The sequence below is a fragment of the Lontra canadensis genome, unplaced genomic scaffold (assembly GCF_010015895.1).
Source record: "Lontra canadensis isolate GAN:19392208 unplaced genomic scaffold, GSC_riverotter_1.0 scaffold8, whole genome shotgun sequence".
Classification (NCBI taxonomy): domain Eukaryota; kingdom Metazoa; phylum Chordata; class Mammalia; order Carnivora; family Mustelidae; genus Lontra; species Lontra canadensis.
Window position 1 is genome coordinate 34810747 of NW_022631002.1, and position 27058 is coordinate 34837804.

The following is a 27058-nucleotide window of genomic DNA, read 5'->3' on the forward strand; positions in this document are numbered from 1 at the left end:
CTTTGTTCCCTGTATTTAGGAGTCTCTTATGGTTTGCCTGCCTCTCTGCCTTTATCTTATTTTATTTTTACCCCCTTCCCCTATGATTCTGTTTTGTTTCTTAAATTCCACATATGTGTGAAATCATATGGAATTTGTCTTTCTCTGACTGATTTTAGTTAGCATAATGCACTCTAGTTTCATCCACATCCTTACAAATAGCAAATTCCATTCTTTTTGATGGCTAAGTAATATTCCATTATATATAGCTACCACACCTTCTATATTCATTTATCAGACCATGGATATCTGAGCTCTTTCCATATTTTGGCCCTTGTGGACAATAGAATAGGTATTGGTTCTTCTTTAAGTATTTGGTAGAATTCCCCTGAGAAGCCATCTTGCCCTTGACTCTTGTTTATTGGGAGACTTTTGATTATTGATTCAATTTCTTCGCTGGTTATGGGTCTGTTCAGGTTTTCTATTTCTTCCTGTTTCATTTTTGGCAGTTTATGTTTCTAGGAATTTATCCATTTCCTCCAGATTGCCCAATTTGTTGGCATATAATTGCTCATAATATTCTCTTATGATTGTATTTCTGTGGTGTTGATTGTGATCTCACCTGTTTTATTAGTGATTGGTAAGTCTGGCTAAAGGTTTATCATTCTTTTAAATTCTTTCAGTATACCAGCTCCTAGTTTCATTGGTCTGTTCTCCTGGGGTTTTTGTTTTGTTTTGTTTTGTTTTTCTATACCATTGATTTCTGCTCTAGTCTTTATTATTCCCTTCTTCTACTGGTTTTAGGCTTTCTTGGCTGTTCTTTTTCCAGGTCCTCTAGGTGTAAGTTTAGAATATATATTTGAGACTTGTCTTGCTTCTTGAGGAAGGCCTGTATTGCTATATATTTGCTTCTTAGGACTGCCTTTGTTGCATCTCAAAGATTTTGAAGTGTTGTGTTTTCATTTTCACTTGCTTCCATATAATTTTTTTAATTCTTTTAATTTCCTGGTTGACCCATTCAATCTTTAGTAGGATGGTGTTTAAGCTCCGTATATTTATGGTCTTTCCAAATTTTTTCTTGTGGGTGTCTTGAAGTTTCATAACATTTTGGTCTGAAAATATGCATGGTATGATCTTGATCTTTTTGTACAGGTTGAGTCCTGATTTGTGCCCCAGTATGTGATTTATTCTGGTGAATGTTCCACATGCATTCGAAAAAAAAGTGTATTCTGCTGTTTTAGGATGGAATGCTCTGAATATATCTGTTAAATCCACCTTCTACTTACATGATCTGTCTTTTGCTGTGAGTGGGGTGTTAATGTCCCCTATTATGGTATTGTATTATTGTATTGTCATCAATGAGTTGCTTTAAATTAGTTATTGATTGATATATATGTTCGGCTACTCCCAAGTTAGAGGCATAAGAATTTACAAGTGTTAGATCTTTTTATGGGTAGATCCCTTTATCATGATATAGTATCCTCCTTCATCGCTTTTTATAGTCTTTGGTTTAAAATCTGGTTTGTCTGATAATAAATGTGGCTATTCCACATTTCTTTCTATGTCCATTAGCATGATAAATGGTTCTCCATCCCCTGCCTTTCAATCCGGAGATGTCTTTGGGTATAAAATGAGTCTCTCGTAAGGAGCATATAGATAGGTCTTGGGTTTTTATCCATTCTGATACCCTATGTCTTTTGATTGAAGCATTGAGTCCATTTACATTCAGAGTAATATTTTTTGCAGAGCTGGTTTAGTGGTCATGAACTCCTTTAGTTTTTGCTTGTCTTAGAAACTCTTTATTTCTCCTATTCTGAATGACACCCTGGATAGAGTATTCATAGCTGCATATTTTTCCCATATAGTATGTTGACTATAACATGACACTTTCTTCTAGCCTGCTGAGTTTCTGTGGACAGATCTGCTGCTAACCCTATGTGTCCACCTCTTGTAGGTTAAGGACCTTTTGGCCCTAGCTCCTTTCAGAAGTCCCTCTTTATATTTGTATATTGCAAGTTTCATTATGATATGCCATGGTGTTGACCTGTTTTTGTTGATTTTTAGGGGAGTTCTCTCTGCCTCTTGGATTTTTATGTTCATATCCTTCCCCAGATTAGGGAAGCTGTCAGCTGTAATTTGTTCAGATAAACTTTCTGCCCCTTCTTCTTGCTCTTCTCCTTCTGAAACTCCTATAATATGAATATTATTTCACTTTATCAAATTGCTGAGTTCCCTGAGTCTATATTCATGATCTAATGGTTTTTCACTCCCTCTCTCTTCTTTTCACTTCATTATTTTCCAAAATTTTATCTTCTGTATCACCTGTTCTCTCCTCCACTACTTCAGTCCTCCTTGTGATTACATCCAGTTTTGCATCTCAGTTATATCATTTTTATTTCAGCTTGTCTGGTTTTTAGGTCTTTTACATTTGCAGCAAGAGTCTCTCTTGTGTCTTTTTTTTTTTTTTAAGATTTTATTTATTTATTTGACAGACAGAGATCACAAGTAGGCAGAGAAGCAGGCAGAGAGAGAGGAGGAAGCAGGCTCCCAGCTGAGCAGAGAGCCCGATGCGGGGCTCGATCCCAGGACCCTGAGATCATGACCTGAGCCGAAGGCAGAGGCTTTAACCCACTGAGCCACCTAGGCACCCCTCTCTTGTGTCTTCTATGCTTTTTTCAAGTCCAGCTAGTATTCTTAAAACCGTTGTTCTAAATCCTTGTTGAGGTATATGCTTATATCTGTTTTGTGCAAGTCCCTGGCTTTGATATCCTCTGACCTTTCTTCTGGGGAGAATTCCTCTATAATTGTTATTTGGGCTAAATTTCTGTCTCTTGTGTTTTATGGGAGCTTGTTATGTTTCCTGCCTCAAAGTACTGCTATATTTAAAAGAAGATTTACATTGTCCAGGGCCTGGATATTCAGGAAATGTTTCTGATGCTATGCTCTGTGTACTCTGCTATTGTGTTTTGGCTGCACTTTCCCACAGGTCAGTCCTCTGCAGAGTTCCTCCTTGCTTGTAGTGAGGAGTATTTGGACATTTATGTAGGTGTTCTTTGATCTGTTTGTTAGAATAAGCCCAGGTGGGCGGAGCCTGATCCAAAATAAAGAGTACGGAAAAAAGAATGAAAAACTAAAAAGTCAAAAAACTGTAAGCCTGATTCCAAAGGTGGCAGGTGGCAGAGGAGAAAAGAAAAACAGAAGCCTGATCCAAAAAAAGAGAGAGAGAGAAAAGTAAACAAAAAAGCATACTAACAAATTCCTATAAAGCCTAATTCCAAAGGAAAAAGAAAAAAGTATAAGGAAAAAAATTAAAATATAGCCTGGTCTTATTTTCACCAGAACTGAAGAGATGTTTTGAAGCACTGATCAGTAAACTCTGTGCATGCAGCACGCTGCCTTTGCTGCTCTTCTGGGGGAGAGGCCTGCTGCAGGGAGAGTCACTCCTGCCCCAGTAAAAATGCACTTGCCAAGCACAGGAGGTATGGTGTTTGACTTAAGAGTTTCCCACCTCCACTGAGACTGCTGTGCTGCTCTCTGATATCCCACTGTGTTGGTGATAAGGTAAAATGGCACCCCACTCTCTCAACCCAGACAAGGACTCTCATCCCCCCAACCCCCAGGCCGCTGCTATTCAGGGAGCCCTCACAGAAAAGCAGGGCTGTCTAACACCACAGGTCTCCTGGGTTTTATCTTTGTCACAGCTGGGATTTAAAATTCCAAATTTAAATTTACTGACCCACTTGCTCCTCAGGAATCAAGTTTTGCTGCACTGTGACTAGTGACCTTTGTCCCAAAAAAACCACCCCACACCTGCTCAGTGCATGGAATCTATGGTGTGGCACCTGGAAAAGCAGTGTCCTGGTTATCCACCCACTCTTGTGCACCTTTGTGCCCTGCTAATGAAAGGCCACATGTTGGCGCCTACAGGGTCTTTTGTACTTGAAGAAGCAATGTACCCTTTTCCTGTTGTATCCCAGGAAGGGGAACGATCCCTTCCAGTGCAACCCAAGAGATCCCTACACAAGTTTATGTGTACTTTTGGACCAGAACCCTCCTTTTCCCCAGGAGTATGAACCAAACCTCTGGTGAAAGTCTCATACTTCCAAAACCTCAGAGATTGAACTACACACACTCTGCAAAAATATACTGCAACACTCAGTTCTCCTGGCTCCCCAGTCTGTGGTCTGGAGAGGTTTTCTTCCTGTTTGAACCCAATGCCACACTTTCTCTACCCCTTTCTCTTTCTCTACCTTTCCTCTTTCCGCAAAAAGGGTTCCCTCCCCTCTGCCACATCAAGTTTTTCTCTCCCCCGTTTCACTTCCATGCACCTCCCACCTGGCACACTGTCTCCCTCCAACTGTGGAGATCCTTCTTCCAATCCTCAGATCAATTTGCTGGGTGTTCCAAGTGATCTGACCTCAATGCAGCTGTGTTCAAGGGACAAGGAAAGCCCGGGCTCCTCCTACTTCTCCACCATCTTAACTTCTATGGATTGCATTTTAGAATGTCATGGAATCTAACCTTTTCATTTTACAGTTGAAAAAACTGAGTTGGCCAAGTACCTTAGTAACTAAACAATCTTAAAAGCAAAATCTCTCCCATTCTTAATCCACTGTCTTTTCTACTACACCCAAACATGTGTACATATCCCAAGAATTCTCTGGGACAACTTTTATCATATGCATTTTGATTCTGCTCTCTGACCAAATATAAAATACTTAACTATTAGCATTTTTTAAAGCTTTTTGAGTATAAATATCTTACTAAATAAACTAATTTTCTTGTACTATCATTGTTTGCTTCCTTATTCTTATCAAAACAAGAGTTTGAGTCATTTGCTGCCCTTTTTGCAAGTGTGGATTTTCATATTTAAATGTATTTTGTTCTTTTGAAGTGAAGGCCTTATTTTGGATGCAAAATTGTATTGACAGGAAAAGACTAGCAGCCACCTTTCCTTCCCCTACACCACAAACATTGATAAATTTATAAAGCAAGAAATAGGATCTTGTTTCAGCTTCTTGTTTATTTTAGAATTCAGATTACAGGTTGACTTGGCTGATAATTTGTCTTGATAGGTTACTTTATTACTAGGATTAAAGACATGAAAGAAAATTTTAATCACTTTCATTTAAATGAGCTAACCTTAAAATGATCCCCACACACACAATTTCATATTATGTTGGGAGCACTCTGAAATAAATAGAGAAAATAATACTCTTTAAATATTATTCAACACAGTGGAAAATAAGGAGAATGTCAAAGTAAGCTAATCAGTTATATAACAAATAGAATAGACTTTTTTCTACTATGTTGCCAACATGGTTTTAAATAATATATGGTTTGATATTTAAAGATATATTCAAAATGCTTAATGCATTATTAATAGGAATATTCCTTCTCATTTTAAGTGATACATGAATATTATGTAAAAATTTTATTATATCCATACACAAATAAATGTACAGTGTTCATTTTTGGTAACAAAACATAAAAGAATTATAATTTCATAGCATATTTGATAATACAAAATAATAGGTACAGAATTGTAGATTTAATCATAAGAATTTTAAAAATAATGTTGAACCTTCCTCCCCATACCCTCCTCCTAGTTTCAAATGTAAAATAAACAAGATCATTACCATGCAGAATGTTTAGGAGACATTTCTGCTATTGTGTTCCTAGTGGTGACTGGGCAGGAATTAGGCCTCTTTACCCTATTATATCCTTCTCACCGAAACAGTTGGTTTTTACCTCTGTTCATATAATAGAGCAAGGGAAACTCAGAAGAGAAAGTGGAATGTGCTATGACTTTTATAAAATTTTTAGTAAGGAAAAAAAACTACTAAGGCATAGTTGTCAAAGAACCAGTATATTCAGCAAAACAGAAAGCATCAGAAGATGAGTATCCTGGAGACATTAAAGCCTAATAGATACTTAGGTATTGAAATGACAAAAAATATTGTATCATCAATAAAAACAAGTAATAGAATTGACAGGAGAAATCTGTCATGAAAGTCCTATTTCATGACTATCTACTCACAAAGCCTAAACATATTAAAGCAGATTTGATTCATTTTGTGTATTTTTGGCCCTACCTCATGCTTTCCAGCATTACCATGTCTGATAGTAAGCAGCAGCATCTTAAAGAATTATAATTTTTCTGTTTTGATCATATTCATATCCTTTGACAATATATGTTTCTTATTGGTGAAATTGTTAAGGCCCTAGCACTTTGGAGGCTCATCTTTAACCACATAACTATATTAATACTGTATTTATATGAACACAATTAAAAATCAACCTGTATGTTATTCAACATCTGAAACAAAATTAAGTAAACTGATGTATGTATTCATAATTCTGTCATTTTGTCATTTAAAAAATGAATATTTTAAAGAAATTAACTATACATTTCACATGTTAATGTGATAATATGTTATTCATTTTTTCCTCATCTTTAAAAATAATATAGCAGCGGTCTCCCATTGTCATATTTTAGCTTATGAACTTTTTTAAAAAAGCTGAAGAAATTAAATATTTTCATTCATTCCCTCTTTTTTTATATATTTCACTATTTTTTTTTTAAAGATTTTATTTATTTAACAGAGAGAGAGAAAGAGAGATCACAAGTAGGCAGAGAGGCAGGCAGAGAGAGACGGGGAAGCAGGCTCCCTGCTGAGCAGAGAGCCTGATGCGGGGCTCGATCCCTGGACCCTGAGATCATGACCTGAGCTGAAGGCAGAGGTTTAACCCACTAAGCCACCCAGGCACCCCTCACCATTTATTTTTAAAGCCTGAGTTTTATTTTCTTAGAAAGCCTTATCTGGCTATTATAATAGGTTTTGTTTAAGATTCAAATTATTTCTGTGTCAATAATTTCAGTATGTTAATGATGTGTTCTGAAAAATATAGAGTGATATATTTCATATATTACAATGGAAATAAGGAAATGTTTTTTCGGTAAATGGTTTTTTATTTTAGCATGTGTATTTCCAGTTTTAAATGAATCACAAAAAATGTAGTTTAATATGTGAATATATTATCTGTCATATCTCACATGCCTGTTGACAAATGTGATGAGGAAGATGTTACTTCTACTTAAATTCTGGGTCTTTTAGCAAAAAATTCAGTTTTAAAGGCCCAGTACAGAAATCTTTCAGCCTTGTGTTGCCCATGTTAAAAGTTAAATCCTTGAATTCTATTTAGAACTTTCTAACATTAATTAGTTGTATGACTTGTGATATTTATATCTTGCTCATGCTATAGCCATCCATGAGTAAATTTTCCAGATGGTGGAAGGAGGCATTTGACTTATTCCTCATTTGAGCTGTCATGACTTGTTCTACTCTGTAATTCAGAAATTACTGATTTGTTTTTGTTATTGAACTCAAGAGTTCCAGGTTATAGATCTAAATACTCTACCATTCTACTTATATTTTTTTCTCCATCTATGGAGTAACATTCATCAAATCCTAAATTGTTACTTTAATTTTCCATGACCAAATGTTTCGGTGTTTCCTACTATAAGCATTAAGTGTGTCCTGGAAGTGAGAACTCTAAAGAAAAATCAGTGTGTCCTTCTAGAAGTTACTTGTCTTTTTTTACTCTGTTGCCTCCTTCTAAGCACAGTATACCACTGTCCTAAGTACACACAACATACCATAGTGATAAAGGATGTATAGAGAGATAATGTACTCCATTATGGTTATTTACTGTTTTACAGTATTTTCCATATTCTTTCCCCCCCATTTAATCCTCTCAATGACCCTTTGCAGTAGCTAAATTATGTTCCTTTTGATCATTTTACAGATAAAGAAAAATAATACAGAGATAATGAGTTTCGTGAAAACTAGATCATTCAGCAGGTGGTATGGAATAACTGGATAAAAAAGTGCAGTAGAATCATAACTCATAGCTAAAGCCAGAATAAATTCTAGGTGAATCAAAAACCTAAAAGCAAAAATAATGTCCCCAAGTCTATGAATTTCAGAGTTCTTTTAACTTATAAGGAAAACCTAGATGCTATAAAGAAAAACATTAATAAATCACAGACAAAAGAATAGTTTTCTTAATATAGAATGACTCCTGCAAATTGGCAGGAAAAAGACCAACAACATTTTAATAAGAAAACTAAAAATTAAAACCACTATGAAATATCATTTTCACTTACCAGAGTGGCAAAAATTGGAGTATTTGATAATTCATTTATTGGTACAACCTCTCTGGTGAAAATGCTCAAATTACAGTCCGAAGTATAGACTTAGGGTTGGGAACTTCTGCAATTCTTTCAGGGTGTCCATAAGGTCAAAACTCTCTGCGTGATCATATTTAGATCCAGTTGGCCTTTTTCACATTGTTGACATCAGCTCCGATAATCTAAATGCAATAGTGGGTAAAGCACAAACTAAAGCAGTAGCACCACATTTTATTAGCATGCATTGTATTCTTCACCATTATACACTCATAGTGTATCTGTCATGACTTGTCATGGTATGACTTGTTTTACTCAACTAGTATTCATTTAAGCAAACTCTCTAAGAAATAATGTGACTATGAAGAAGTCATGCTGATGGAAGGATCAGTCTCTGAACTTGGACACATTCCTTAAAGAAGACCCAGGAATTAATAACTTTGTACTCAAAATTTCCTTTGGGTGTGAAGTTGGACTCTCAGACAGTTTTTCTATTACTTCCCCTAAATACCAAAAAATAACACTGACGGCACAAGGAAGACATTCTCTGATAAAGTTCTCCATGTCTATGACCATATCTAAAATACTGCTGATAATTTATACTAAAAGGTATGATTAGGAATTATCACGAGTTTGTTGTATGTTTATTAGATGGCTATTTGTCAGCATTAAATTTCCTCCAAGTCATGGTTGAAATATTTGTAGGAAATAGGAAGCTACTTGGAAGAAAGGAAGTAGGAAAAAATAGAAGTGTAAATCAGAATCTAACCTGGGTATTTTGCCATGGGGTAAAAATGAAGGGCAGAGACTTAGTAATGGTCTTCTAATTGGTTCCCCCATTAATTTGCAGTAAAATGGCTTGGCTTTTAATGAAGTCTGTGATATTCCTAGATCCTGCTTATAAATCATATTTTACATTTAATTCATTCTTACTTGGCTGGCTATTTTTTTTTATTTATCTTTAACTATGATATATGTTTATGCCCTTGAAAAGCCTTTTCCTTTCCAAGTATTCCTGCCTAGAGTTTCATCTCTCTCTCTCAACTTCTTTCTCAATAGTCCGAATCTATATACTGTCAAATTGCAGATGTTCTCCATACTTTCATTATTAATTCAACTATTTTACTTAATGTTTTACTCCTCTGTGTCGGGTTCATTATCACTAATGATATTAATTGTAAGGGTCATAAGTAACTAAACCATGAAATTAAATTTAAAAAGTTTATTTTTCACTATGCTGCACCTTTTATTTTTCCTTGCTGTGGTAAACTTCCATTGACTAGATTTTCAGCCCACTCAGCCTAAAATTATTTTTTCCATTTTGAATATATTACTGAAGATAGGATAGGCTTGTTAAAATTTTACATTTCCTTAATATATAACCCTACACGTGAAAGAGTATTTCTCTATAGCTAATCTTTTCTGTCTCCTTCAAACTGAAGGCACTTGTCTCAGACATACATTATATGTTAAACCATACAGCAAATGAGTGAATGAAACAACACAGAATTTAAAATCTAAATGATTATTCAACTATGCATGTCACTGTTGCAGTTTAATTCTAGGTCTAGGACATCAAAATCTTAAACCTTATCAGGTAAGGGGCAGTAGGTAGGAGAGACCATTAGAGGAATTGATTCCAGGTTCTTTAGTAACCTCTTTTCTGAAGGTCTTTGCAAAACATTGTGCAGTTTTGAGTTTTGTTTTGTTTTGTTTTTTTAAGATTTTATTTATTTATTTATTTGAGAGAAGGAGAGAGAACAGGAGTGGGGGTGGGGAGCTCAGTAGGACAAAAATCCAAGACCCTGGGACTCCTAGGTGGCTCAGATGGTTAGGCCGCTGCCTTTGGCTCAGGTCATGAACCCAGGGTTCTGGGATTGAGTCCTGCATGGGGCCCCTTGCTCGGCGGGGAGCCTGCTTCTCTCTCTGCCTCTGCCTGCTGCTCTGCCTGCTTGTGTTCTCCCTCTCTCTCTTTGTCTGACAAATAAATAAATAAATAAAATCTTTAACCAAAAATAAAAGAATCCAAAACCCTGAGATCATGACCTGAACCAAAATCAGACACTTGATCAACTGAGCAACCCAAGCACCCCCATCGTGCAGCTTTTCAAAATCTAGTCAGCTGGAAATGACATCTATATTCTCTTCGTTTGCCTTTTTATTGGTAAAAATTTATTGATGCCTTTAAAAGCCAGGGTGCTGAGAGCTTTAGAACCCTTGAAGTTCATACTATGTTAAGAGAATGTGTGAAGATAAATTATATGTAAAGACACATTTAAAATAAGCCATATAATAACGAGTTACTATTGACATGCTTGTTTTTCTCCTGCAGCAGCAATGATAATTATGTAAATAAGTCAAAAGCCACATTGTTTAAAAATTGATGATTTTAACATTAAAGCCTGAAATGGGGTTTTTTTTTTTTCCCCAACATTGGATAAATATTTAACTACAGAAAAGTGAGCAATTTAAAACAAGACACAATCCAGGTAATAGATGGCAAGGGCCAGAGTAATTGTTTTAATTGAATCACATTTATAACAAAGTCATACATCAATTTCTTTCATTTATCCAGATTGATGCAGACTTTGAACAAATAGGAAATGTAATCTGCCATACAAGAACACTTTATTTTGTAGCTGTTAATGGACTCTTGAAATTTTCTTTTGGCAGATGGAGATGGACACATGGATCACTTACTGCCAGGCTGTGAAGATAAAAACTGCCAGAAAAGCATCATTTACTTAGCAAGATCTGGAACAAAACAGGTATATCAGCTTGTTTTTTTTAATGTCAATACAGTTACCTTCTTAAAGAAAATCTTCAGAGATTAGAAAAAGTATCTGAATAATCAGAACACAGTGAAACCCTATATAAATTATTGACTTCCTCATTTTAATTTAATGAAATGAATTTGAATATTTTTGTGTTTATTTATTGAGAGGGAAAGCACTGTTATAATCATTTCTGGTGAAGAAGACCAATCGTGGTCCTGTAATTAAATGACCCATTAGCATTTTACAGGCTGGGAATATTGTAAAATGCACTGTAACTATAACAAAAGGTTATGGAGAAGAACATCACATCTGTTGTCAAGGCTAATCTTGTCTTTATTTGTGCTAAATAGATCCATTTCATTCTCTCAAGCTAACTTTTTACCTGTAGCTTATGGATAAACAGTTTAGAATCCAATGGTCATAGGAGATTACTGTGGCAGTGATAGGTTGTAACACTGAGAATTTTTCCTTATCGTTAGTACTACCAGAGAAAACCAGTATTATTATAGTACTGGAATTAATCAGTTTTTTTTCTATCTTAGGGTAAGAAATTATTGCCCTTACAGGAAACCACATTTTATAGAAAAACACTAAAGAAAAATCTTCATACAATCAGTAGTCTAAAAACATTTAGCTTCTGTACCTATAAATTTTATTATCTTAAGCTTTTTTAAATTTTTAATCACTGAAAACATGAGGTCAAGTAACACCTAATCATGTTTCATAGGTATAAGTAAACATAGTAATTATAGCCTGGCTTCAAGCAACAGACTACTGTAAGAATATTTTCAAATTATACAGTCATCTCTCTCTAGGAAGATAAATGTCACAGTTCTTTGGTGACTGTTAAGGATGTCATATTAATAAAAAAATCTTTTTACTTTTTAGACCTTAATACATTTACCTTAATAAGAACACTTTATCCTCACTAATAAACTGTCAACCTTTTCAGAAGTTTGTGATAACAACATTTTGTGAAATTTCCCATCTTCTTCCAAAACAAAACCAACTATTTTTTTCAAAGTCAAATGAATCATTAAAACATTTTGATGATAAATAATATTTTTTTGCTCTTAGGAAAGATTGAAAAATTAATCTAAGATGTAAATGAGGTTTTTTAAACAGCTTATTTCCTATAAATATGTATTTATTGTTAGCTTTATTTTCTCTTTTTCCTTGGCAAGTTATGCTTTCTTTGGAAAACCTAATCCCTTTTCAAGAAACCATTTTTGATATCATTTGACTTGAAGCCATATAGAGTCTCCTGCTTAAAAGAAACCTGTTTAGCCTGCTGTCATTTCAAGCCAGCTGCGCTGGTTTGAACATCTCTACGGTGTGTGCCAGTATCCATACTTTTAACTAATTTTAGGCATATTTATAATTTTAATGGTATGATTTCCTCTCTTCAGGTTTTGACTTTGCATTAGCTTGAGTAGATTAGAGTACTCAAAAGAGAAATGGATTTCCAAAAGCTCTTTTTTTTTTAAGATTATTTATTTATTTGACAGAGAGAGAGAGAGAGAGGTCACAAGTAGGCAGAGAGGCAGAGAGAGAGGGGGAAACAGGCTCCCTGCCGAGCAGAGAGCCCGATGCGGGGCTCGATCCCAGGACCTTGAGACCATGACCTGAGCTGAAGGCAGAGGCTTAAACCACTGAGCCACCCAGGCGCCCTAAAAGCTCTTTTTGAAATCAACTTTATTCTCTCTGTTCTCTTCATTATAATCAATATAAAAATAAAGAACTTACTAAAAGTAGATTCCAGCTGTTTGGGTGACAAAACTCATCCCCCTGGACAGGCAGAGCTTCTTCAATGCTGGTGTTGTCAGAGAACCTCAGAACTCTTGGCTCTGAAGATATTGACTGAAGTCATCATCATGTATAAAAGGCAAAACAGGGGAACAAGGGAGATTTTGTCATCTTCTTTCTTCCTAAGCTGATGCTTCTGAAAGGACATCAGTACTAGATGATATTGCAGTTTGCTCTCATTTAAAAAAATACTCATTTGCTGGGGCCTACGTGGCTTAGTCGGTCCAGCGTCCAACTCTTCATTCCCACTAAGGTCACGACGTCAGGATCTTGAGATCGAGCCCCCTGCTGGGCTTCATTCTCAGCCAGAGTCTCATTGAAATTCTCTCTCCCCTTTTCCCTCTGTCCTTCCCCCTTATTCATTCTCTCTCTCTCTCTAAAATAGGTAAATAAATCTTTAAAAAATATTCTTGAAATTACATTTCCACTCAACACAGCTTTAAAATGGGGAGATTCAACTATAGGAATCAACATCAATTCAAACCTAAGATTCTGTGATTTTGTGAAAATTTTTCAAAGGCTCTATTGTACCAGTTCAAGGAAAAATGATTACTGATGAAATTTAAATGGGACTTTATTTTTTCTGGAGTATCATTTATCTGCTCGTCGAAGTAAATTATAATATCCTTAGATTGTAGAGATAAAGAAGTTTAAGTAAGATGATGCTTATGAAGACTTTTAATAGATTGTTTGTTTTGCAAATGGTGAATTTTTTTTTTCTAAAGTAACTGTAAAATCTAATCTTTTTCCTCTTATTCCGTAGTGGGTTCCAGTCCTACAGGAGTTCAGCAACAAGGGCACACTCTGGGGTTTTGTGCCATTTGTGCATGAACAACGACCCACTGAAATACCACTTCCAATCACCCTTCATATTGGAGACTATAACATGGATGGCTATCCAGATGCCCTTGCCATACTGAAGAATACATCTGGAAGGTATGGAAATTAAGTCAAGTGAGAAATATTTGTAGAAATTCTTTGATTTGATACTTTGTTAACTGAATAACTCCTAAATATGGTAGAGTACCTTAAATAAGGAACATGATAAGTTTGGTTCCTAATTGTTCATGTTGTAATTAAACTTCCAGTGGCTTAGAATACCTGTTCTTTTCCATAAATTTATTTTCTGTAGAACAGAAACAAAAATTTGAAAAATGTTTTTCATTCAAAAACAGTTTATTTTTAAAAGGCCCAAATTTTTTTCTTTAAAAAGAGTACAATTTAATATTCAATTCAATAAATATTAGCTGAGCCTTTTTTATGTGTAATTACACACGATCCCTACAGTCAGGAAGCTTCCATTCTGGAGATAGAGACAAGCTGGAAAGCAAATACTGAAATATCTGTATTACATTCAATAATAGAGGCACATACAGAGGACAGAGTGATTGTACTCTTTATTTTTTGTGTGTTTTTTTTTCCTGGAAATAGTTGAAATCTTATTTCCTTCTTGGTTTAATTTCTGTATGTGAATATAGTTGATACACAATGTTACATTATTTTCAAGTGTACAACCTAGTGATTGGACAAGTCTATACATTATGCTGTGCTCACCACAAGTGAGCATAATTGTGCAGCACAAGCACAGCGTAAGTGTGCAGCTACCATCTGTCACCACACAACACTATTATAATACCACTGACCAATATTCCTTATACAGTCCTTTTATTCTTATGATGTACTCTTTCCATAAAGGAGGCCTTATCTCTTACTCCCTTTCACCTGTAAGGCCAAAATTTTTAAAACCAAATGACCCAGTTACCCAGTTAAGACTGAAAACCGTGGTGCTTAAGAGCTGAACATCAGCTTCAGTCTGAGTCCAGCCACTTATCACCCATCTGACCTTAGGCACATTACATGAACTCATCTGTAAGACAAGAGTAATAATTGTATCTGTCTCTTGCAGTTGTAGTGAAGATTAAACGAAGTAAAACTAAGTGAAGGAATTAGTGAGTACCCAGCACGCACAGACTTTTAGTGAATATTGCCTTACTGTTGTTTGTTTATAACTGCACGAAAATTCAAACATGATTATTGATATTATTCATATACATAAAATGTATATTTACTACATTATCAGTGATTTTGAGTGCTGCAACTCCTTGTTTTCCTTAAGTACAGGTACCAGTAAATAAACCAAAATAGTTAAATTTATAGTTAGACTGACTCTTTGCAGATTCTGTTAATAGGACTCTTCCTAAATTTTAATACCTTATTGTTTTCTTCCTATGATTAATTATATTTTTTGGCCCTTATTCATTACTATCTCCTGAATCATTATCTACCGACAGTTTTTCCTCTGTGCATTAATTCACTCTGGAATTAATGATGATTCAGCTTCACATTTCCTACCAGGCACATGATGCTAAACAACTTCCCTAGGGAAAAAAAAAAAAAAACAGATATATTGTTGCTTCTAACACCAAACAGTGTCATCTAGAAATCTGATTTTTAGAGGAACATATATTATTAGTGAGTGTCCCTAAATATTGTAGAAAATTATGGAGAGTCTGTACTTAAATTTTCTAAGGATTTGATTTGAAATTATAATTGCTCTAAGTTATATATGTGGAATTTTCAAGGGACATGATCATCATGCTTCATAACTATGTGTCTGAAGCAATTTAATTTAATTTTACTTTTTCAGTGTTCCAAGATTCATTGTTTAGGCAAACACCCAGTGCTTCATGCAATATGTGCCCTCCTTAATACCCAGCACCAGGCTCTCCCAACCCCTAACTCCCTCCCCTCCAATACCCTCCCTTTGTTTCTCAGAGTCCACAGTCTCTCGTGGGTTCGTCTTCCCCTCCAGTTTCCCCCAAAGCACATCTCCTCTCCACCCAGTGTCCTCCGTGTTATTCCTTGTGTTCCACAAGTAAGTGAAACCATGTGATAATTGACTCTCTCTGCTTGCCTTCTTTCACTCAGCATAATCTCCTCCTGTTCCATTCTTTTGTTGATACAAAAGTTGGGTATTCATTCTTTCTGATGGAGGTGTAATATTCCATTGTATATATGGACCATATCTTCTTTAGCCTTTCATCTGTTAAAGGGCATCTCGGCTCTTTCCACAGTTAAGCGACTGTGGCCATTGCTGCTATGAACATTGGGGCACAGATGGCCCTTCTGTTCACTATATCTGTATCTTTGGGGTAAATACCAGTAGTGCAATTACAGGCTCATAGGGAAGCTCTATTTTTAATTTCTTAAGGAATCTCCACACTATTTTCCCAAAGCGGCTGCACCAACTTAGATTCCCACCAACAGTGTAAGAGGGTTCTCCTTTCTCCACATCCTCTCCAACACTTGTTGTTTCCTGTCTTGTTGATTTTGGCCATTCTAACTGCTGTAACAGTTATCTCAATGTGGTTTTGATTTGAATCTCCCTGATGCCTAATGATGATGACCACTTTTTCATGTGTCTGTTAGCCATTTGTATGTCTTCTTTGGAGAAGTGTCTGTTCATGTCTTCTGCCCATCTTTTGACATGATTATCTGTTTTGTGGCTGTTGAGTTTAAGGAGTTCTCTATAGATCTCTATAGAACAATAATCAATGTTTGTTCCTTTGTCTATAGTGTCATTTGCGAATATCTTTTCCCATTCCATGGCCTGCCTCTTTGTTTTGTTGACTGTTTCCTTTGCTGTGCAGAAGCTTTTGATCTCAAGGAAGTCCCAAAAGTTCATTTGCACTTTTGTGTCCTTTGCCTTTGGAGACATGTCTTGAAAGAAGTTACTGTGGCCAATGTTGAAGAGGTTACTGCCTATGTTCTCCTCTAGGATTTTAATAGATTCCTGCCTCACGTTGAGGTCTTTTATACATTTCGACTTTATCTTTGTGTATGGTGGAAGAGAATGGTCAAGTTTCATTCTTCTATACATAGCTATCCAAATCTCCCAGCACCATGTACTGAAGAGACTGTCTTTTTTCCACTGTATATTTTTTCCTGCTTTGTTGAAGATTCGTTGACCATAGAGTTGCAGGTCCATATCTGGGCTCTCTACTCTGTACCACTTGTCTATGTGTCTGTTTTAGTGCCAGTACCATGCTGTCTTGGTGATCACAGCTTTGTAGTAAAGCTTGAAATCAGGCAACGTGATGCCCCCAGTTTTGTTTTTCTTTTTCAACATTTCCTTAGCAATTCGGGGGTCTCTTCTGGTTCCATACAAATTTTAGCATTGTTTGTTCCAGCGCTTTGAAAAATGCTGGTAGAATTTTGATCAGGATGGCATTGAAAGTATAGACTGCTCTAGGCACTATAGCCATTATGACAATGTTTATTCTTCCGATCCATGAGCATGGAGTGCTTTTGCATCTTTTTGTGTCTTCTTCAATTTCTTCTGTGAATGTTCTATAGTTCCTTGAGTACAAATCCTTTACCTCTTTGGTTAGGTTTATTCCCAGGTATCTTACAGTTCTTGGTGCTATAGTAAATGGAATTAGTTCTCTAATTTCCTTTTCTATATTTTCATTGTTAGTGTATAAGAAAGCAACTGATGGGGTGCCTGGGTGGCTCAGTGGGTTAAGCCGCTGCCTTTGGCTCAGGTCATGATCTCGGAGTCCTGGGATCGAGCCCCGCATCGGGCTCTCTGCTCAGCAGGGAGCCTGCTTCCTCCTCTCTCTCTGCCTGCCTCTCTGCCTGCTTGTGATCTCTCTATCAAATAAATAAATAAAATCTTTAAAAAAAAAAAAAAAGAAAGCAACTGATTTCTGTGTATTGATTTTGTATCCTGCCACATTACTGAATTGCTGTATGAGTTCTGGGAGTTTGGGGGTGGAGTCTTTTGGGTTTTCTATATAAAGTATCATGTCATCTGCAAAGAGAGAGTTTGACTTCTTTGCCAATTTGAATACCTTTTATTTCTTTTTGTTGTCTGATTGCTGGTGCTAGGACTTCTAGTACTGTGTTGAACAACAGTAGTGAGAATGGACATCCTCGTTGTGTTCCTGATCTCAAAGGGAAGTCTGTCAGCTTTTCCCCATTTAGAATGATATTCACTGTGGGTTTTTCATAGATAGATTTTATGAAGTTCAGGAATGTTCCCTCTATCCCTATACTTTGAATCGTTTTAATTAGGAACGGATACTGTATCTTGTCAAATGCTTTCTCTACATCAATTGAGAGGACCATGTAGTTCTGCTCTCTTCTCTTATTGATTTGTTTTATCACATTGATTGATTTGCAAATGTTGAACCACCCTTGCAACCCAGGGATAAATCCCACCTGGTCATGGTGGATAATCTTTTTCATATACTGTTGGATCCTATTAGATCATAACTAAAGAAGAGGTCTATTCCTTGGTAATACTTTTGTTAACTGAAATATTTGGGAAACATGGTATGACTTTTTAAAGGACAAAATTCAGATTTCTCTGCTCTTATAAATTTCACTAAAGCATTTATAGGTTTGCCTTTACTGTAATACTGTAATATATTAATATTTTAATCAATTGTCTTTCAGTGAATATCTATACCGAGAATCACCTTTGACTATTATTGATATAGGGAGGAGGATTGTCTAAGGAGCATTGTTTTCTTTTGTTGTGTGTTTTGTTCCCATTGTCTTTTAGGAATTCTCTCTATTCATGAGTTTTATTTACCTTTATAAAGGCACATAAAGTACTGTTTTCCTATAGTTTTTAAAAATTTAGACTATGGCCTTTTAGGGTTGAAAGGAAATTTAAAATCATGTCATCCATTTCCCTTATTTATGAATTGATTAGAGCTCAGAGCAGTTATGTGACTTAGCTAAAATCACTCAGTAGTGGGAATGAATAGACTAATTAGTTCTGGATTCAGTGTACTTAACTTTCCATTTGATTTGCTGAGTATCAACAATTTTCCTACACTTGGAAGGGAGCACTTACTCTAGAATCTGATGATACAGAACTTAGTAGGACATATACATATCCTTATGGTGTTTCAATCTGACTAACTGCATAAATCTTTTAAAAAGTTAAGTGCTGTGATTGAATAGTGCAAGAAATTAGAAAAATGTACAGAAAGACTATTTCTTCTATTCTAGAGGGATTTAAATGAGAAGACTTTCCTAAGGAAGTGATGTCAATAGTTGAAGGTGTTATATATGTATCATACTGTATAAGACAGAAAAGAAGTTAAGTTGAGACATTTACCATATCCATGAGTTCTAATAGAAGTTACTGTTTACTTTTCATCTTAACAACAAGCTGTGAATCTTATACAAATGACCAAAAACACTTAAAAAGATGCCCAACATCATTTGTCATTAGTGAAATACAAATCAAAGCCATAATGAAATACCATTTCATCCCCACTAACACAGCTAAAATCCAAACTCAAGTAACAAATGTTGCAAGGATGTGGATAAATTGGGACTCTCATACACCACTGGCAGAAATGTAAAATGATACAGCTGGTTTGGAAAACACTAGCAATTCCTCAAAAATTGAACATACAATTACCATGGAATGCTGCAGTCCTATTCCTGGATATATATGCAACAGAGTTGAAAACATGTATAAGCAAAATGTACATATGGAAGCATTATTCATAAGAACTAAAAGTAGAAACAACCCAGATGTCCATCATCTGATGAATTGATAAATATACAGTGAAATATTACTTATTTAAAAACAGGAAAGAAATACTGAATCACGTGGATGAAACTTGAAAACATTATAATAATTTAATGAAGCCAAACACAGAGGCCACATATATGTTTTAATTTATTTAAAATTTCCAGAATAGACAAATCTGTGATACAGAAAAAAGATTAGTGGTTATCAGCAGATGAGGGCAGAGAGGAATTGGGGCTGACTGCTAATAGGTCTGGGGTTTCTTTCTGGGGTGATGGATATATTCTAGAATTAGATGGTGGTGATGATTGCACACCAGAGTGAATATACTTAAAACCACTTAATTATACACTTTAAAATGGTGAGTTTTATAATATGTGAGTTATATCAGTGGATTATGCCATTTTTAAAGATGTGTATCAGAAAATTTATTTCTCTTGTGGTTCTCTAAGGAACACAGAGAATAATTCTAATTAGAGTGGCGATGGGGAAAGTGGGCATAGTTTATCTGCCTCCTTTTGAAACGATCTGACAGGTGGTTGAAGAATATAATGAAGTAGGTATTCAGATTTTATTTGTTTGAAGAAAAAGTTATTATGAAAACATTTATCATCTGTTTAGATGATGGCGACATTGTACATTGCACCTGTAAAAGATATCAGAGAAATTAAAATTGAGCTTCTTCTGTCAGCATTGAAACATTTGTATGAGGAAAGAATACTGTTTTCTAAAGCTACTTTGTAATGGTCACAGTGTCTGCTTAAGTAAAGTTGCATACATCTGTGACTAGAGAGATGTGGTATATCTTATATATGTACTGTGTTTTTTGCTAGGATTTGAGGATACTTCTATACTGCTTCATCATTTTTTTTAAGATTTTATTTATTTATTTGACATAAAGAGACCAGCAAGAGGGGGAACACAAGCAGAGGGAGTGGGAGAGGGAGAATGAGTCTTCCCGTTGAGCAGAGAGCCCAATGTGGGGCTCCAACCCAGGACCCTGGGATCCTGACCTGAGCTGAAGGCAGATGCTTAATGACTGAGCCACAGAGGCGCCCCTTCGTCATTTTTTTTTTTTTACAAATGTATAATTGTTTCCTACCATTACTAATACACATACCATAAAATTCACCTTTTAAAAGTATTCAGTTTACTGGCTTTTGATAAACATAGAATTGTGTATCCATCACCACAGTCAACTTTAGAATGTTTTTATTTCCCCACAGAGAAACCACAATACCTCTAAGCCATTACCGCTCCCCACCCCAACCCAAGGGAACAATAGACAACCACTAAACTACTTTCTGTCTCTATAGATTTGCCTATTCTGGACATTTGACATAAATGAATTCATACAGTATATGGGGTTTTTTGGCATCTTTCACTTACTATAGTGTTTCTTTTTATTATTAATAATCTTCCACAGTGTAGAGATAGACCATGTTTTATTTATCCAAGCTTCAGGTGGTGGCTGACACAATATTATAGAAGGATACCAAGATGACATTGTATTGTGTATTAGTGTATCACCACAAACATAGTATCTTATAAAAAACACATTTATTCTGTTACAATTCTGGAGGTCAGAAATCTACAGGTCAGAAATCTAAAATCAGTTTCACTGGACTAACATCAGAGTGTTCTCAGTGCTGTTTCTCTCTGCAGGGTATAAGGAAGAATCTGTTCCTTGCCTTCTCCAGATTCTCAAGGTTGCCACCATTCCTTGGTTCGTGGCCTATTCCTCCATTGTCAGAGCCAACAGAGTATCTTTGTGTTAGGGTTCTCCAGACAATGGAACCAATGAGATATGTATAGATAAATAGATGGTGAGAAAGAGATTAATTATAAGTAATTGGCTTATGTGATAATGGAAGCTAACAAGTACTATGATTGGCAGTTTGCAAGCTCAAGACCCAGAGAGCCTTATGTCATTTCAGGCCTAGTTTGAAGGCCTGAGTACTAGGGAAGTCAGTGTAAGTTTTAGTTCTGGCATGCTCAACTTGATCTCAGGGCTGCAAGTTCAAGCCCTACATTGGGTATAGGGATTACTTAAAAATAAAATATTAAAAAAAAAAAAAAATTCTGCATGCTCAAGACCTAAGAAGAGCCAATGGTTTAATCCAAATCCAAAGGCCAGAAAAAAACAATGTTTTAGTTCAGGAGAGGTTCCCACTTACTCGGTCATTTTTATTCAGGTCTTCAATTGTTGGGATGAGGCCCACATACATTAGAGAGGGCAATTTACTTTATGTATTTTACCGATGTGAATGTTAATCCACACTGGGTGCAGAGCCTAACATGGGGCTCATTCTCATGACCTGAGATCATGACCTGAGCTGAAGTCAAGAATTGGACACTTAACAGACTGAGCCACCCAGGCACCCCACCGTCAGTCTTTAACATCCATATTTTTACAAACAGCTGTCTGTTCAAGGCAATGGAGGCTTTTTAAAAATCATGTCCCAGCCTCTACCAGTTACCCAATTTTAAAGCCACTTTCACATTTTTAGATATTTGTTCCAGCACCACCTTACCTCTGGTATCAAAATATGTATTAGTTTCTTACTAATAAATTAGCTTATGATTCCCTGACAAATTCCCAAATTTAGTAGCCTAAAGCAACACAAATTTATTCTGCAACAATTCTGAAGGTCAGAATTTCTATATGAGTCCTTTTTTTTTTTTTTAAAGATTTTATTTATTTATTTGACAGAGAGAGATCACAAGTAGACGGAGAGGCAGGCAGAGAAGAAGAGAGAGAGAGAGGGAAGGAGGCTCCCTGCTGAGCAGAGAGCCCGATGCGGGACTCGATCCCAGGATCCTGTGATCATGACCTGAGCCGAAGGCAGCGGCTTAACCCACTGAGCCACCCAGGCACCCTCTATATGAGTCATTTAAAGCTAAAACCAAGTGTTACAAGGTCTGGTTTCTTCTGGAGTCTCAAGTCAAGAATTTATTCTTTGATACACTTCAGCTTCTAGAAACTATTCTCATTCTACCAAGGCCCACATCAGCAGTTCTGATGATACACATCACCTTCTTCCTCTCTGCTTCTGCCCTCACATGTCCTTCTAGCTCTAACTCTGATCTCCTTCCTCTCTCTCATGAGAACCCTGGTAATTACATTGTGCCCATGTAGATAACACAGGATAGTCTCCACATGTCAAGATCCTTAACTTGATCACTTCTGGAAGTTCTTTTTGCCTTACAAGCCAAGGTATTTGGAAGTCCTGGGGATTACAGTGTGGGCATTTTTGGGTGACTGATGTTCTTTCTGCCACAAGTTGTATATTGGTACATTTTTCTCAAGATAATTGTTAATTTTACTGAGCACTGATGATGTGTCCTAAGTGCTTTGATAAGATATTTAAATATATTTCATTTAATCCTCGCTACTATCCCAGTAAGCTAATTGTTGCTACCCCACGTTCTAGATGAGCAAACTGAGGTTGCCATAAAATGAACTAAATACAGGTGACAGCATATATGAGATGGTGGATGGTATTTAAGATACTAAATTTGGGGGGCACCTTGGTGGTGCAGTCAGTTGGCTATCAGATTCTTGGTTTTGGCTCAGGTCATGATCTCAGGGTCATGAGATTGAGATCTTGCCTTGGGCTCCACACTCAGTGCACAGTTTTCTTAAGATTCCCTCTGCCCCTCCCCCACCATGCTCTCACTCACTCTTTAAAATAAAATAAATCTTTTAAAAATAAAATAAAATACTAAATTTTCAAAACCAAGTGGGATAGCCAAAACAATCTTGAAAAATAAGAACAAAGTTGTAGGTCTCAGACTTCCTGATTTCAAAACTTACAAACCATAGTAATCGGAACAGTATGTTACTGGCATAATGACAGACAATAGGAAGAATAGAAAGTCTAGAAATAAATCTTCACATATATTGGTCAAACCATTTGTAACAAAGATGATAAGACCATTCAAAGGAAAGGACAGTTAAATAGTGTTGGGAAAATAATATCCACATGTGAAAGAAAGAGAGAGACAGAGAGAGAGAAGGAAGGAAAGAAGGAAGGATGGAAGGAGAAAAAAAGAAATTGGCCCCTTACCTTATACTGTATTCAAAAATTAACTCAAAATTAATCAAAACCTAGAGATAAGAGCTAAAACTATAAAACACTATGCAAACATAAGTCAATTTGGCAATGACTTCTTGGATATGACACCAACAGCATAGGCAACAAGAGCAGAAACAGACTAATGAACTGCATCAGAATTACAAATTTTTGTGTGTTAAAGGACACTTATCAATAGAGTGAAAAGGCTACCTATAGAATGTGAGAAAATATTTGTAACTCATAAATAAGAAGTTACTATTTATAATATATAAGAACTCACAACAAATCATCAACACAGCAATAAAAACATAAGACAGACAAAGGACTTGGAGAAACATTTCTCCAAAAAAATATACAGATGGCCAATAAGCACATGAAAAGATGCCTGACATCATGAAACACTAGGGAAATGCGAATCAAAACCATAATAAGATATCACTTTACACAAGTTAGGATGACTGTTATTTTATAGGAAAAGAACAAATTTTGGTGAGGAAGTGGAGAAATCAGAACACTTCTACATTTTTGGTGAGAATGTAAATTGCTGCAGCTGCTATGGAAAACAGTATGGTGGTTCCTCAGAAAATTAAAAATAGAATTACCACATGATCTAGCAATTTATCTGGATTTGTATCCAAAAGAATTGGACTCCAATAAATATTTGTATGCCATGTTCACAGCAGCACTATGCACAATAGCCACAGGGAAAGAAACCCATTTGACCATCAAGAGATGAATGGATAACAAAATGTGATGGATAATGGAATATTAAAAAGGAAGGAAATTCTGACACATGTTACAATATGTATGAATATGTATGTATTTTGAAGACATGCTAAGTGAAACACTAGTCACAAAAGGACAAATATTAGAGTAGTCAGATTCATAGAGACAGCACAATGGTCATTACAAGGAGCTGAAGGGAAAAGGGAGTGAGGAAACAGTGTTTAATGCATATAGAGTTTCAGTTTTTGAAGATGAGAAAGGTTCTGGAGATGGATAGTGGTGATGATTATACAACAGTATGTATGTACATAATACAACTGAACTGTATACGTTAAAATTGCTAAAATGATAAATTATTATTTTCCTCAACATATAGGAGAATATTGAGAGTTTATCTGCATCTACAAAAATGGAGGCATTATAATATATGTTACCTAGGAGAAGGAAAAAAAAACCTCAGTCTTTCCTTACCATAGTAACCTCAAAAACACCTAAAATATTATTTTAGTCAATTGAACTGATATATATGTTTTCTTTTTCTTCTATTTAAATCTTTGTATCATATTAGTTTATGAAGGTATCTTTTCTCTTATGCAGATTATACTTGTACATGTTTTCATTCACCTAGAACATAAATAGTGCTGGGCATTTTTTTTTTCAGGTGTTAAGAGCAGGAAGAAGAAAAGACAAAGCCTTTGTTTCCCACTGAGTTTTACATTCTAGTGGTTGTGGCTGAGGCCAAGATGTCTACTTTACTCATATTTGTCAAATAAGGAATTGCCAAAATAATAACATTTGAGATTAAGCTTAAATTATAAGGAGATAATCATATGAGAACTACTGCATCATAAAACTTGATCAATAATTTACACATTACACAAATTTTATTGAGGGTGTACCATGTTCCTGGCCTTATTCTATACTTGGAAAATAATAGCATGAAATGAACAGAGTCCCTAATTTCCTACAGTTGGAATTATAATGGAAAGAACAGATTGCAAACAAATATATGTAAATATAAAATGTAAAAAATGCCAAGGATAACAAAATTAAGCAAGGTAATATGTGACAGAGTAGAAGCAGACAATGAGGAGATGGTAGATAATTTTGGACATAGAAATCAGGTGAGGTCTTTTTGGAACAGTGACCTTTGAGCAGAAACCTGAATTCAATGAGCAAAAAGCCATGGGACTATCTACTTAAAGAACATTCTAAGCCAGAGGGAAAAGGTCTTGAAATATCATGTTAGAAATTCCAGGAAAATGAGTATGACTGGAGTGAGTGATCCAGAAAATAGTGGAAATGAGGTTAAAGAAGTAGCAAGAGGCCAGATGATTTACAGCTTTATGGACTACAGTCAGACTTTGGATTTTACTTGAAGTATCATAGAAACACTTAAAAGATTTGAATAGGTGCAGGATTTAAATTTTAAAAGAATCATTTCTAATTATTCTTGCTGCTTTTTGGAGGATGGGTTTGGGGTGAGACTGAGCAAGATTTGAATAAGGTAGGCCAATTAGGAAGCTGCTGCACAACTGTAGGCAAGAGACAATGGTGACTTTAGTTGATAGCAGTGAAGGTGTGGGGAAGTGATAAGTTTTGCTAATATATTTGGAGATAGAACCAACACTTTTCTTATGAATTAGATGTAAAGTCTAAGAGAATGAGAGGAGTCAAAGATGACTCCATGGTTTTTGCCCTGGCTAGCTGCATGGATGGGGGTGCCATATTCTGAGATGGGGAACACTAAAGGAGAAAGAGTTTGGGCACTGGAGAAAGTGTAGATCTGTTTTAGATATATTTTGGTTGGGATGTCCAGTAGCCTTCCCAGAAGAGTTGTTGTATAGATAGCTAGATATGTAAACATGAAGCACAGGAGAGATAAAATAAGGCTGAAGTAAAGAAAAAGGGGGGGGGGGGGAATCAGCCTACATATAATATTAAAACTTTAAGATTGAATGAGATAATTTAGATAATTGGTATAGGCAGAGAAGCAGTCTCATAACAACTATAGGACCCTCTAACATTTACAAGTTAGGAACAAGAAGAACTAGCAAATGAAAATGGGGAGGTGTGGCCAGTGAGGAAAACCATCATAATATGGCTTCCAGAAGAGTTTCAAGGAGTAAGAAGTAATCAGCTATGTTAAATGTTGCTGAGTCTGAATAAACTGAAAGTCTGAGAATTCACCATTAGATTTAGCAATGAAAAGCTCTTGGTAACTTGGATGAGATTGTTTTCAAAGGATTGAAGTCTAGTTGGAGTAGATTCAAAAGTAAATGGGAGCTTCCAATTTCAGAGAAGATAGAATAATCAAAATGCACTTTATCCCTTCTGATTATAACTAAAAATACATAAAACAATTATAATAAGACTCTCAAAGGTGGAGAAAAGAAAGTGGACTGGCTAGGAACCTCAGAACTTAGAGGGACAACCCTGTTATGAGTCTCCTAGTTTTTTTTTTATTTTATTTTTGTCCTAGTTAGTTGGGGGTTTTGTTTGTTGCTTCTCATATATCCTGACCTAGTTGATAAAGTAGCTTGTAGCTCAGAAATGCCAGTGGGCAAAGACAAAACAAAAAGCCCTAAGACTCTCAAGCTAAAGGAGTGGGAAAATGGAGAACTATTTTACAATGGAACCCTTTTGGCCAAACCTACTGTTACTTTTCACAGTTTGGGAGACTAGAGGTCCAAAACAAGTGTGCCATCAAAGTTGACTTCTCTTCATATCTATAGACAGTCATCTTCTCACTATGTTCTCACATGGCCTTTCCTCTATCTCTGGTATCTCTTCCTCTTCTTATAAGGAAACCAATCTCCTATTAGATTAGGGCCCCACTCTTGACCTCATTTAACCCTAATTATCCTAAAGGCTCTGTCCTTAAATACAGTCACATTGAAAGTTAGGAGTTCAACCTGTTAACTTTGGGGAGACATGATTAAGT

At 35.8% G+C, this 27058-nt stretch overlaps 1 protein-coding gene across 1 annotated transcript in view; it reads left to right on the forward strand.

Annotated features, from left to right (window-relative positions):
• ITFG1 (integrin alpha FG-GAP repeat containing 1) overlaps positions 1 to 27058 on the forward strand; it is a 289345-nt gene that overhangs the window by 131634 nt on the left and 130653 nt on the right. Inside the window, exons 9-10 of the mRNA XM_032854567.1 lie at positions 10844 to 10938; positions 13517 to 13689. Of these exons, the coding sequence (XP_032710458.1) occupies positions 10844 to 10938; positions 13517 to 13689 (268 nt within the window). The remainder of the gene's footprint in view (positions 1 to 10843; positions 10939 to 13516; positions 13690 to 27058) is intronic.